This window comes from Gadus macrocephalus, chromosome 11, assembly GCF_031168955.1.
Source record: "Gadus macrocephalus chromosome 11, ASM3116895v1".
NCBI classification, from domain to species: Eukaryota; Metazoa; Chordata; class Actinopteri; order Gadiformes; family Gadidae; genus Gadus; species Gadus macrocephalus.
In genome coordinates, this window is record NC_082392.1 from 4,447,110 (window position 1) to 4,460,389 (window position 13,280).

Genomic DNA, 13,280 nt, shown 5'->3' on the forward strand with positions numbered 1-13,280 from the left:
ACTAGTCGACTTACAGGGGGACATCCAGTCCACATAACTGACTGTGGCTAAGACAGGAGCAGAAGCTAGGACCTGATCTGAAATTCAAACAACTGATGCAAACATACCATGACACCTCAACCAGCTATGATGGTACACAGTCATCAAAAAGTTGTACATATTATGCTTGTCTGCATTTTTTACATTTCAAGCCGCTATTGACTTGAACGAGCATGTATTCCCATTCGCTTTCGTTCACGTAATAACACACATTTTAAGCTTCCATCCACACTAATGTTTGCACACACACACACACACACACACACACACACACACACACACACACACACACACACACACACACACACACACACACACACACACACACACACACACACACAAGACTGCATTGGAAAGAAAAGCAGAATGGAGAATCTAAAGCAGGATGGTGTCAGACTAAATGTAATTTGCATTGATTTCCTACTTAGGATTCGGTTCAGTGGAACAGAATGGAGGACTCATCTGTGGCGTATATTATTGTCTGCCCTCATCGAGGAATGGTTATTATCACTGAATCGAAGCCATCCTGATTTGCAGTCCACATAGCAAGGGTTTTTCTTCATGTATTTGACGAATTAATGTTTTATCAAAGCACACTGAAAAGATTAGGCAGATGTTATGCGATTAAGGCTTCTCCTCATTTGGTCAGTTAGCAGACTCTTTCAGTGTTTGTGCATTGTATTAGAAACAAAATGTTATGCACAGCACGTGTGGCTACAAGTGCTTATATGATACAGGTTGGTGTAGGCCTACATACAAGAGCTACAATGCTAAAGACATGGGCTATACCACACTTTACATAAAATGAACCATGCCACAGTCAGCAACCTAGCACAAAGGCCCGCTACAGGTAATCAGCACACAAGTGAATGTTTGGCAGAGTGTGAACTACTTTCCCTATGGCCTTTTCCTCTCCCACTGCTTACTGAACACAACATTTATACTTGGGCGTTGTCAATCCATACGCCTCTATTTATGGGGGACTCATCTGTGAAGTATATTACTGTCTGTCCTCATCGTTGGATGGTTATCACGGAATCAAGCTGAGGCCATCACGATTTGGATTCAACTTTGCACGCGTTTATCTTCCTTCATTAGAAAAGTTGTATCATGGCACACTAAAAAGACTAGGCAGATGCTGTGGGAGAAACACAGCATTAAGACTTCTACTCATTGAGTCATTTAGGCTCCAAAGGAATTTATGAAGGAATGATGATGTTCTTGATTTTGAATGATGATCTTAAAAGAGCAGACAGGCTTATGCTCATGGATCTCTTCAGGTAGGCTGCGGCACCAGGGATCGAAACATACCCTGAACCATTGGGTAGGGAGTTACGTCACCCTTACCACTACTCGATCCTGCCCTGACCAAGTGGTGAGGGCTCCAGCCACCGGCTTAAACATCTTATGGAGATCTCTGGTACATGCTGTACATGTTGTCTGTTTGTGTAATTAAGTAAGGCGGCTGCATCATAGCAAAAGCTGGCACCAGAGCTGAAGGCCTATCTCAGTACAGCAAATGGGTTTTTCTTTATCACCCTTTATCGCATAGCAGTAAAACAGCATCAATACACAACGGCAAATGGCACTGACCCAGCAATTTCCTTGCTGCTTTCAGTCAAATGTGATGGTATAAGGTTCCTATAAAACAGGCAGCATAAGGAGGCTTGGCTGAGTAAATACGGTTAAAGTAATGTTTCTTGAAATATTACTGATTTGGCTTTGGATAGAGAATGTTTGGAGCCTGTAATGTGGGCCATGTCTCTCCAGGAGGCAAGTCTAGAGCCTGTTGAGCTGCTGACCCCTGGGACGGGCGCTAAACTCTCTGACAGGACAGCTGTGCTCCGCTGACACAGTGGGCCGGATCTTCAGAAAAGCTTTTATCCGTCAACCGTGTGAGCATTTGCTTGTTATGGGAGATTGAATGTTGCTAATGTCTGAGAAGATGGTCCATTCCATTAGGTGTACATGTGTTAGGACTTCTAAAAAGGTTTTCAGTTTTTATTAGATGAACATCAATCAAATTTGTATTGATGTGTTACTACGGCTCAGTAATTACTTACTAGGTACTACAATTTACATTGAAGACTAGCTGATAAAACTGGATTGACAAATTCCTGCAAATACATTGTATTATCTACCAACTCCCTGGGAAAGCATATTGCTCTAACTTCCTTTCTATTATTGTACTGTATAGCTGAATCCATCCCTTAGGTATGGACAATGGCCCAAACCCGTAATCAGCCATAGCCTACCCAGAACCCACGATACTGGGAGTTGTAAATCTGCTGGCAGTGCCACTGACAAACAAAGCCAAGACTGATGTTGTAATGCCACATGCATTGCCCTTCATTGATGGCTAATTCATCCCTCGAACTCAACTGAATGGGGTCATCGATTCTCAAGGTAGCCCAACTATTGGACATAGTGTAACTAGCTTCAGGAGCAACTAGCCTCACCTCAGCAAATATCAGCAACTCTCTTTATTTAGAATAGTAATTTGCTAAACTCAAGAGTCATCACGAAGATACTCGATCGGCCAACACCTACATTGAAGATAGCAAGACGACATTGCCACATGTTGTCATAATAGGACAGAGGAGGTTTTGTAACACGAATGTTGCCTTGTATACCTGGCTGGTATCCACACCTGAATGACATTCTGCTGGAAGATCCCTACAGGCAACAGAGGTGACGACAAAGCAGATCTCCCATCGGAATCGCAACGGCAATGCAAGGCGAAAATATTACTTACCAGATAATCCATGTATTTAGGTCCAGTTGCAGCTCCACTGATTAGTTTCCAATAATTCCGATAGTTTGCTTTGGCAAGTGCAATTGTAATAGATGTAAGCACACGACGCTTTGTATTCCCCGCCTTTCGAGGAGCAGAACAACAATAAAATCAGCTTTAGGTTAAGATTAGAAATAGAAGCCGTCGCTTTCTGCTAAACTATACATCCGGCTAATGGTACAGCACCCAAACTACGTGCTGAATAACGGCAATAACGACTGGTTAGTTGTTTTTTTGTGAATAAAGACCCTCTCGCCCACCGGCTGAGTTCTAGTTTTATCACACAACATCAGTGAGTATTTGGTTGAGGAAACTATAAAGACTACAACGCTACGTCATTCAGAACGTACTAGCGCGTAGCGTGGTCACATGACCAAACACATGGTCCCTATTTTCATTCTGTAAAGGGGACGCTGCATGTATCGTTTACCTGTCTATATCTAAAGTCATAGGTTGTGCTTTTTGACTCAATGTATGAAAGATGGAATTTAAAATAATTGCATCATATTTTTTTGAGGCACAGTATCAATGTAACCATTTTTTTAACCCACACATAAAATAAGGCCTATTATATATCACAATTTATGGCATCAAATGTAAAGATTGAATAACCATACTGTAAATGCTCAAGATGTGTCCCTCCATTTTTTTATTGTAGCTACTGTAGGGATAATACTGAAGGCCACATATACACGTAGTAGGCTACAAATAAATGGGCTCTCGGCCTACTATAACTAACATCTCACTGTACACATTAAATGGCTTGGTTCTGTCGATGATTTACATAGGCTACGCAATATTAGATACATTAGCCTCGTGTGAGTTTATAGTTGTAGGATTTATGATACTATTTTAGGATTAAATATTATAACAACACTGTACGTAACCCATCCTCCTCCTAATCATTGAGCCACTGCTTTTTGTGATTGCTGACCTCTGGTGGTTTGATGATTATAATTTCCTTTTTGATCTTTAAATTGTGTATCGTCTGACCATTCACTATGGTTTTATATCTCCGAAGTGTATAGCTAAATGAATAAATATTTATTTTTACGTTTATCAGAATCCAATTGTTGTTCATCAGAAACAAGATTTATCAAGACAATTAAATTTAAATTAACTGTTATGAACACACACCAATAGCCACAAGACGGCAGCATACTACTTTATCTGAAGAATGGAGAATTCACACAAAAGAGGAGCGAGAGAGAGAGAGAGAGAGAGAGAGAGAGAGAGAGAGAGAGAGAGAGAGAGAGAGAGAGAGAGAGAGAGAGAGAGAGAGAGAGAGAGAGAGAGAGAGAGAGAGAGAGAGAGAGAGAGAGAGAGAGAGAGAGAGAGAGAGAGAGAGAGAGGGGGGGGGAGAGGGGGAGAGAGAGAGAGAGAGAGAGAGAGAGAGAGAGAGAGAGAGAGAGAGAGAGAGAGAGAGGGGGGAGAGAGGGGAGAGGGAGAGAGAGAGAGAGAGAGAGAGAGAGAGGAGAGAGAGAGAGAGAGAGAGAGAGAGAGAGAGAGAGAGAGAGAGAGAGAGAGAGAGAGAGAGAGAGAGACTATTTCTTTTTAACTCACTAAATTCCCAGACTATTTCTCTATTATAAACGTTTGTTTCACACACATATTAAAAGAATGATGGTTTTAAGAAAGGTTTTTGTAGACTTTTGTGAAATTGTTTTGCAAAATGCAGTACCTTGCACATAAATGTCGCCTCATAGGCATATTCGTGTCGTCTGATTCATCGTGGTTCGTAACTGACAACATTCAAGCTCCTCCCTCTGGTTATTCGGTTCCTTGCTGTTGCACAGCGCTTCACTCGGCTGAGAGAGGATCCTGAAATGGAGCGTTATCCCGGTCAATCACCACACAATTTCCGGCCTCTTCCTTCCCTTGAGTTATGTACGGTAGTCCCAGAGCTTGAATAAGCAAAACACGAAAAGAAGAACAACGACAAGGGGAAAATAAAAGCAATATCTGAAACATGTTACGGATATAGATATTCCTTTATCCCTCGTCTTTTGCATCTAAACACATGTAACATAAAGTCCCGCCTTCTATGTCTCCAATAAACGCCCATTTGGAGCATAGCTGTGGCGAGTTGAGAACGCCTGGGAACCAGGTTAGCGCTTCACAGAAAGTGTGGCAGTCGACAGCGCAGAGGCTCAGCGTTGCAGCTCATGCGCGGTGTGACCTCTGCAGTATAGAGCCAACCATCTCTAACGATTCCTCTACGATATTTAATGATGTTGATTTCCATGACTGGAAAAATAACTTGGTTATAAGGAAACACTTGTACGTTTGTAGACGCAGTTCAGTAGTTCAGAGGGCTGACAGGAGTACTGTTCACTTCGACTCGGTGCGACCATCCAGGTTGATGGTAAACGATGGCGCTAAAAGCAAGAGCACTATACGACTTTAATTCGGAAAACCCCGGAGAGATATCCGTGAAGGAGAACGAGATTGTGACTCTGTATAGCGAACAGGACATCGAAGGCTGGTTTGAGGGTGCCAACAGCAAAGGGGATAAGGGATTATTCCCTGCGTCCTACGTGGAGATAGTAAAGAACGACACCGCGTCCGCCGCTGTCGTCAACAACAACAACAGCAGCACATCTGGGCATGCTCCCCAGGGCTCTCGGTACGCCAATGTATCCACCGGAGGCTTCGATGCCTCATATCAACCTCCGAATAAAGTTGAGAGCTCTTCATCTCCGGGATACCCCGGGTTCTCACCCCCGGGTCAAGCATCACAGCATAACGTCTATCCCGACACCAGCCAAGGCAGTGAGGATGATTGGTACGATGACTGGGATGACAGCTCCACGGTGGCCGATGAACCACCGGTCGGAGTCCCTCGGGATTTTGACGTACCTTCGAAATACAGGGTGTCCTCGGTGCCGAGAGGCGGTGCACAGCAGGCGAAAAGTTCCGCCACCGTCGGTAAGAATTTGAACAGGTTCTCCACCTTTGTGAAGTCAGGAGGCGAAGCGTTTGTGCTGGGGGAAGCGGCGGGCGATGTGAAAGACTGGGACAGACTCTGCGTGGTGATGGGTCAGTATGGCCCGCAGTGGCAGGATAACCCCTACCCGTTTGCCTGTACCATCGATGACCCCACTAAGCAGACCAAGTTTAAAGGTATGAAAAGCTACATATCTTACAAGCTGACACCAACGCACACTCAAACCCAGGTGAACAGAAGGTATAAGCACTTTGACTGGCTTTACGCCCGCCTGGTCGAGAAGTTCCCTGTCATCTCCGTGCCGCACATCCCCGAGAAGCAGGCCACCGGGCGCTTCGAGGAGGACTTCATCTCCAAGAGGAGGAAGGGCCTCATATGGTGGATGGACCATATGACCAGTCACCCTGTGTTGTCCAAATGCGACGTGTTCCAGCACTTTCTCACCTGCAACAGTACGGACGAGAAGGCCTGGAAGCTGGGCAAGAGGAAAGCTGAGAAAGATGAGATGGTGGGCGCCAACTTCTTCCTCACCATCAGCACCCCCGTTGCGCCTATGGACCTCCAAGAGGTGGAGAGTAAGATCGACGGCTTCAAGACCTTCACTAAGCGGATGGACGAAGGATCCATGCAGCTGAACGTCACCGTCAGCGAGTTCGCCCGCAAACAGATCAGTGGTTTTAAGAAGGAGTACCAGAGAGTGGGCCAGTCCTTTAAGATCCTCAGCCAAGCCTTTGAGTTGGACCAGCAGCCGTACTCTGTTGGACTTAACCGAGCCATCTCCATCACTGGGGATGCCTATGAGGCGATTGGGGACTATTTTGCTGAGCAGCCCAGCAAAGATCTTGATCCAATCATGGATTTGTTAGCACTTTACCAGGGCCACCTGGCAAACTACCCAGACATCATCCACGTCCAGAAAGGTAAAAAAACATCATTAATTAAATGTGTCACAACTCGCCAGCCTTGATTACTATTATGATTGGTCAGTGTAATAGCCTCATGAAATAGTATAAGCCTAGGCAGAGCCAAGGTAACTAGTTGAAGACAAAACGGAAACAGAAGCTGCCATTGGGTCACATGAAAAACCTTTTCATATTTTTGTTAATGACTAACCCCGTAGGAATCTGTGTAAAAAAACTGCTGACAAATGTGTAGGGAGTGACCAGCGTGGAAATCAAATGAAATCTTAAACTGTCTCTTAAACAGATTCTTAATGATAGAATGCATCTGTTAATTTCAGACAGTAGAAACAAAATAGATTATATTAGTATCCACTATACTAGGTTGCCTCCCACATAGGCCCATCACTGCATACTACTGTAAGATCAAAGATACAAATGTGAAGGGTCAAACAACAAAAAAGGTCATAATTGACAGTGTGGTATTATTTGTTTGCCCTCTGGTGTGTTGTTGTTCTCAGACCATACAGCTGCCCATGCAAGCGTGGCACGTTTGACTTTGCAATACAAATAGCCTAGCAGGAAATGTTTGCATTGGGATAATTTAACCACGTGCTCCATGTCTAGTGTCACTCCAGAGACTGCATCGCATGATGGAAGCCCTGTCAAGATGGGTTTGGTTAGATTTTTTCATGGCTGCAGAATCTTCAGATTTGTGTACAGATTGATATTGAGTTCAGTAAGTCATCATCGACCGTACACAAGAATCGGCCGCCCACAGAAAGAAACATACATCTGTCCCGTTGAGTGTCTGTCAGAGATGAATACGGTTGTGGAAGGGTCAGACACTATTGAAACGCTGCATGAAGATAGGCCTCATAACCCCCTGTTTACATACCTAATAATGAAACACACTCCTTTGCTTTGCAAGGGGAGGCCAGAATGGTTAGGCGTGTCTGCCTAATCAGCATTCAGGCTGTCCACTTGCAGACTGATAAATGACTGCATTCCCGGCCTTACTAAATGGCTGAACAAATGGTTTTATGTTTTTTTCAGCAGGGCCTGCTGAACACAAAAAACTGGTTTTGTATGACACACATTCATAAGCGGAAATGTGACTAAGCCGACCAGACCTGGGAGAGGTCAAATAAGAATGCAAACGAATCCTCTTCATAGAAGCTGATAGATTGTGTCCAGCAATACTCGATTGTCAATCGTCGGAATCAAAGCTTACCCAGCATGCGAATGAACTTCAAACACGTTTATAGGCAATAGAGTTTTTCATCACTAGTTAAAACAGCGTATGGTTTCCAAAAGCTGTGAGGAAAAGGGCCTGGAGGTTCATATTTCAACGTTAAAAAGGACTAAACCCACAATTGAAATGAGATAACATTAGCCTTGCTTCTGTCGAAATCCTGTTTGTCCTGAAGGAGACCAGGGAATTTGGGTCTGGAGTGCTTTTGGAATGATTTTGGAAAACAGGCTAATTTGTTTTACTGTTCTGGAGTCACACGAGGAAACCTGCTTTGGTAAAAAAAAATCTGATAGTAGACATCACATGTTGATTTTGTGGCCTACACAGCCGATTAGAAGAATATCAGATTATGCTATGAAGCAAGCATTTAATGTAATGATGGAACTCCCCTTCTTTTTTGAGTCTATTGAATGTGGAACACCTTATTTGTGGACATGGAGAGAACATATGTACCAGTATTAGTCACTGCCATAAAATCCCAGTGCCAATCTGGGCCTATGGAGCACTCAAATGTCCCAAAGGTATTCAACCAATATTGTCCCTTTCTTCTATAGTAGAAAACTACTCACAGTTTTAATTCAAGTCAAAGTAGTAATTGGCAGAGACAAGATCGGAGGCTAGTTTAAGATCAGTTGGATGTAAACAAGAGACTTGACAAACCTGTTTATTTTTTCCATTGTCACTTAACTTTTTTTTACAATGCCATGTCATCATCACAGATGTACAATGGCTTATATATTGCCTATTATTACAATGATGCTGCAATGCTTTTAGCTAAATATAGTAGCTTAGTTCCAGGTTGGCTAAATTCCGATCGGTGATTCCGATAGGGTGGTGCGCCAGTGGTTGCACAGCGTTCAAAGTAATGACCTTACACACAGTTAACATCCATCCGTTCATTCTTCAGCTAGCACTACAAAGCCCCCTGGCATGTAAAGAACTGCAAATGCTGCAACATGGAGATGCCTCTAATTACAGAGGTGGGGGGGGGGTTTAATGAAACTGTAAAGGCTGGCAGCCTATAGTTCACTGACATGTCATTGTGGTGAGGATAATACCATGCAGCTGGGAGCTCGCATCGTCCTGAAAAGAAATCTGGTAGAACCATGCTGTGACACAAACCTCCCGTCCTGTGCCCTCTGTACACAGGATCAAAGCCAGGCCTTGCCTCTGGCTTTTTACCAGACCTACACCTACTCAACATCACCTTTTTTCCCTCCTCAATAGATTTATATGGGCTCTCTTTCCCTTTAATGGACAGGAGGGGAGGGGAGGGGAGAGACAGGAAAATGTGGTGGAAGAAGAGAGTGAATGACAAATCTGAATTAAACCTGTGTGGCTATGAAGGTTTGTCGCCTAAATGGTTATCCTGTTGCGTGTGCATTTCTTATCACTATACTACCACGGTTAACAATGTTTTTTTAATTAATTTGTTAAGAGAAAATCTTGCTGAATGCTCCTCCTCGAGAGAGCCGCTGTTTCGTTCTACGGCATAGAAAGGACACAAGCTGACCACATCCTTGTCATGATAAACTAAGGTAGACTTTTGTTGCTTTCACACACCTCCCCCCTCCCCCCTCCCCCCTCCCCCCTCCCCCCTCCCTTTCTAAATATGAAGAATGGGAAGTGAATGTTTGCTATTAGTAGAATCCTCCTGGTCGGCGCCATTTTTAGCATCAGGTCCGCAGTCAGCTCACCGAACTGCCAGCAGACAGTCTGTTTTTATTTGACCAAAATGGTAACAACTAGAAACCCGAGACTTCCTTCTTTGGGCATCGAACCTCACTCTATCGATCTCTTGTCTCCATGGAGACGCCATTAACCGAGATCACTGAGGCCAAGCTGCCAATGTAAAGTCATAATGGGACATTGATGTATTTTGCTTTGCTGGATACACTATATTTGTATATATATATGTTGTTATACAGGATTAGCGACATTGTCTTTTGCGGTTTTGGGAATTCATTTTTTTGACATAGCACGTGACCTAGTAGTATAAGACAAAGTCCACAACTGATGCTACAGGGGAAGTTGAAACTAAGCAGTAAAATGTAGGACCAGACAAGCTAGCTTAATAATAGTGGATTGATCATAATATTGGATTGATCATCCCATACTCATCGAAGACTTCATTCACTCAGTCATCGTAGACTTAATACAGATCCAACTGCTAGATATGGAAAGTAGAAAAACATATTATAAAAACAATGGCTTTTGCCATGTTTTGACATTGATTTGTCACTCAGAAATGTCAATCATCCCCTACAACCTAACCTTTGCATTAGAATACATGTAAATTCAGTGTCTGATTGGTTTAGCCACTACGCCTTCATCATGTCTAAAATATTCTCAGTAAGTAATTGTTAGTAAAACCAACATTGCATTCCATGATCAGCAGAAAATAATTGAGCATTGGCATTCCGGTCGCATGAGTGTGAGTCTAGTTTAATTTCACAGGCTAGCAGTCGCATGATGTTATGTAACCAGGCCTTGCGTAATGGCTGTATGGGCGGCCTTCCATCCAGGCATGATGGTTTGCATAGACCATTATGGACTGAGACACTAATTATTAATCACGGGACCGCTTTTAAAGCAGTGTTTCACTAGCAAACATGCACGTCGCCCACACACACTAGATAACTTTCAAAACATGGTAGCACCATTTGGACTCACCCTGAAGTTATTTTTCAGAGAATTTAGTTCCTCGTTCCTTCTATTTCCAAAGTATGGTGTGAGCCTGCGTGTCATTTCTCCTTTCCTACTTATCATGGTGTTTTTGGAATAGGTGAATCCCCAGTAGAGACTGCAAGAAGGAGAACATTTTTTGATTTTCCTGATCGTTTTTTTATTAATTTGGTTTTGACTGGCAATTAAACAATGTGTATATATTTATATATATATAAGCTACATATATTGTGCAGGCATGTACATAATACTATTGGGGAGAGGTGTTAGACCGGCAGGTTGCAAGCATGGGGTGTTTCATTTCTCTGTCTCACTAGAAACCACAAGTGTGCAATGAGGGGCATGTCTTTCCTTTGAAAGCCACAGACCTCGGAAATAATGTTCAGACTATATGAGTAAAGGGGGGTTTTGTTGCTTTTATTTCCCTTATCTTTTCAATCTAAGTAGCCTACTCCTATTTATTAAGTGGCCATAAAAGATAAAATTTGTTGGGATCGTTTCATTGGCGAATTATAATGATGAGCAAAATACGAGATAAATGGCCGGTTGCACAGTTGTTCTAAGGCCTAAAAAAATTTTTTGTTTGGTTCCGGTTTCCGACCGACCCTGTCAATTTATGTGCGACCCAAATTATTTTATGAGCTTTAAAAAAAATGAGCTTTTTTATTTTTTTTTATGCAAACTATAATCACGTTTTGGTACAGCACCTCTTCATTCTGTACAAGGATGAGCGAATTTTCTCGTTTTTAAATGAAAACAACCTACCTATCATTCGCTGCCACTAGAAAAAATAAAATTAAATAAATTCCCTACCTACCCATGACCTCAACTGACGCCTCAACTAGGCCTAAGCCAAGTTTGACACACTCTCAGGCTTAAAGAACTACCGCATTTGACCTGCATTCAATATACCACTAATACACCAAACCAAAATAAAGCAAATGGTGAATGCCCTAACATGGATGTTTCGGAAAATGCCTTTGCGATGACCTCTGTTCTGATATTTATAGTTCTCACTCACTTCCCCCTCATATTTGCCCACAGTTAAGGTTTTAGTTGCAACAGAAGTATGATGACTGTAAATTGAACAGCGATTTGAAAGGATTTAAGTCGAGTACTGGTTAAATGCATACGATGATATCTGACCATTTCCCATCAGGACTACAGTATAACCAAACCTATAGTGTCTGTGTCTTAATACATACATCTCCTTTTAGTAAACCTGCGCCCCTGACGGGGTTTTTCCTTATCAATATTCATAAGAAACTACAATAAGCCCGACCTAATCCCCACGACTCTGCCCTCCGCTTCCTCCTTCCTTGCAGGTGCCCTTACGAAGGTGAAGGAGAGCCAGAAGCACGTGGAGGAGGCAAAGATGGAGGCCCCACAGGCGGAAGGCATCAAGGAGCGCTGCAACATCATCTCCTTTGCCACCATGGCGGAGATCCAGCACTTCCACCAGATCCGCGTGCGCGACTTCAAGACCCAGATGCAGCAGTACCTTCAGCAGCAGATCGGCTTCTTCCAGAAAGTCACGGGCAAGCTGGAGGAAGCCCTGCAGAAGTATGATGACGCCTAGTAGGCTGCTGTCGCTGAAGATGACCCCCCCCCCCCCCCCCCCCCCGCCTCTCCACTTGTGATGGGGTCGGCACCTCTCTGTCCTCACGAGCGGTGACTGCTTAGCCTCCTGCTAGCCTAGCGCCGCAATGCTAGGGCGGCTGCTTTTCCGTTCTTTCTTTCTTTCCAGGGAAACGTACGAGGAGTGGACACACTTCCGTTGTTTTGAAATTAATAACCACGGATCCCCGCTGAGTTCATGGTTGATTCAGGTTCAACCTCAAGTGAAGAAGAAGAAGAAGAAGAAGAAGAAGACCGAAACAATCAGAATGACAGTTCAGAAAAGACATGGAGCTAACTGCCTCTTCTTCAGATGTGCTATTTGGTAATGTACATGGTGCTTTTCCAGCTCTTTTTAATCACTCCAGTGTCCGACTGATGCTTTTAAATGACTCATTTTCCTGAGCAGAAACACCTGGACTGCATCCAGAAGCGGTGTAATCCACCAGGGGGTCTTGTGTGCTGCCACGTACACCTGTTCCACACGCGCTGGCCACAATGAATGTTTACAGTCCGCCCGATAGTCCCAGCACCCACTGTCACTACTGTCTCACTGTGCCTTCTCTTTTTTGTTAGCAGGCTGAAGGATTTTTTTTATAAATATAGATATATAGATATATATCTATATGTAGACTAATTTTAGCCAGATTTGTTCTTGTTAAGGTTTTTTCCAGTCTTTCCAGAGGAGGGTATGTAGATGGGTGACTCAGCTTCGGGGGTCTTTGGGAGGAGTTACCATGGGAACCGATGAAGGAGGACCCCCCCCCCCCACCCCAGGGGAAGCACTAGGCGGCACCACTAAAGCTTTCTCGGTTGTTAGACTGTTCTCTAGCCAGGAAGAGGATTTCTCGCCTGTTTTCACATCCACCGAACACACACACATACAATTGCACACACTCTTTCTTAATAAAGCAAATGTATGGACAGTTCGGTTCACCTGGATGGCTGTATTGTAATTTATATGCTGGTTGCATAGTAAAGACTTAAGGTAGAAGTGAAGAAATAAAACATATTCTTCAAATACAGAGCATATTTGTTTTATGC

General features: G+C 43.5%; 2 protein-coding genes across 3 annotated transcripts in view; one reads left to right on the forward strand and one right to left on the reverse strand.

The window, feature by feature from the left end:
* arl15a (ADP-ribosylation factor-like 15a) overlaps positions 1–3,175 on the reverse strand; it is a 45,638-nt gene extending 42,463 nt beyond the window's left edge. The window contains exon 1 of the mRNA XM_060064023.1: positions 2,795–3,175. Within this exon, the coding sequence (XP_059920006.1) occupies positions 2,795–2,806 (12 nt within the window). The 5' untranslated portion in view covers positions 2,807–3,175. The remainder of the gene's footprint in view (positions 1–2,794) is intronic.
* Positions 3,176–4,928: 1,753 nt separating this feature from the next.
* On the forward strand, positions 4,929–13,264 carry snx18a (sorting nexin 18a). Of its 2 annotated transcripts, XM_060064021.1 has the most exons (3): positions 4,929–6,700; positions 9,373–9,472; positions 11,945–12,068. In XM_060064021.1, exons 1-2 carry the CDS (start codon positions 5,206–5,208, stop codon positions 9,444–9,446), a joined length of 1,569 nt encoding a protein of 522 aa, XP_059920004.1. In that variant the 5' UTR covers positions 4,929–5,205; the 3' UTR covers positions 9,447–9,472; positions 11,945–12,068. The 2 variants fall into 2 exon arrangements, with proteins under 2 accessions (XP_059920004.1, XP_059920003.1); XM_060064020.1 differs by lacking the exon at positions 9,373–9,472 and having other exon boundaries at positions 4,931–6,700; positions 11,945–13,264.
* Positions 13,265–13,280: the final 16 nt, after the last annotated feature.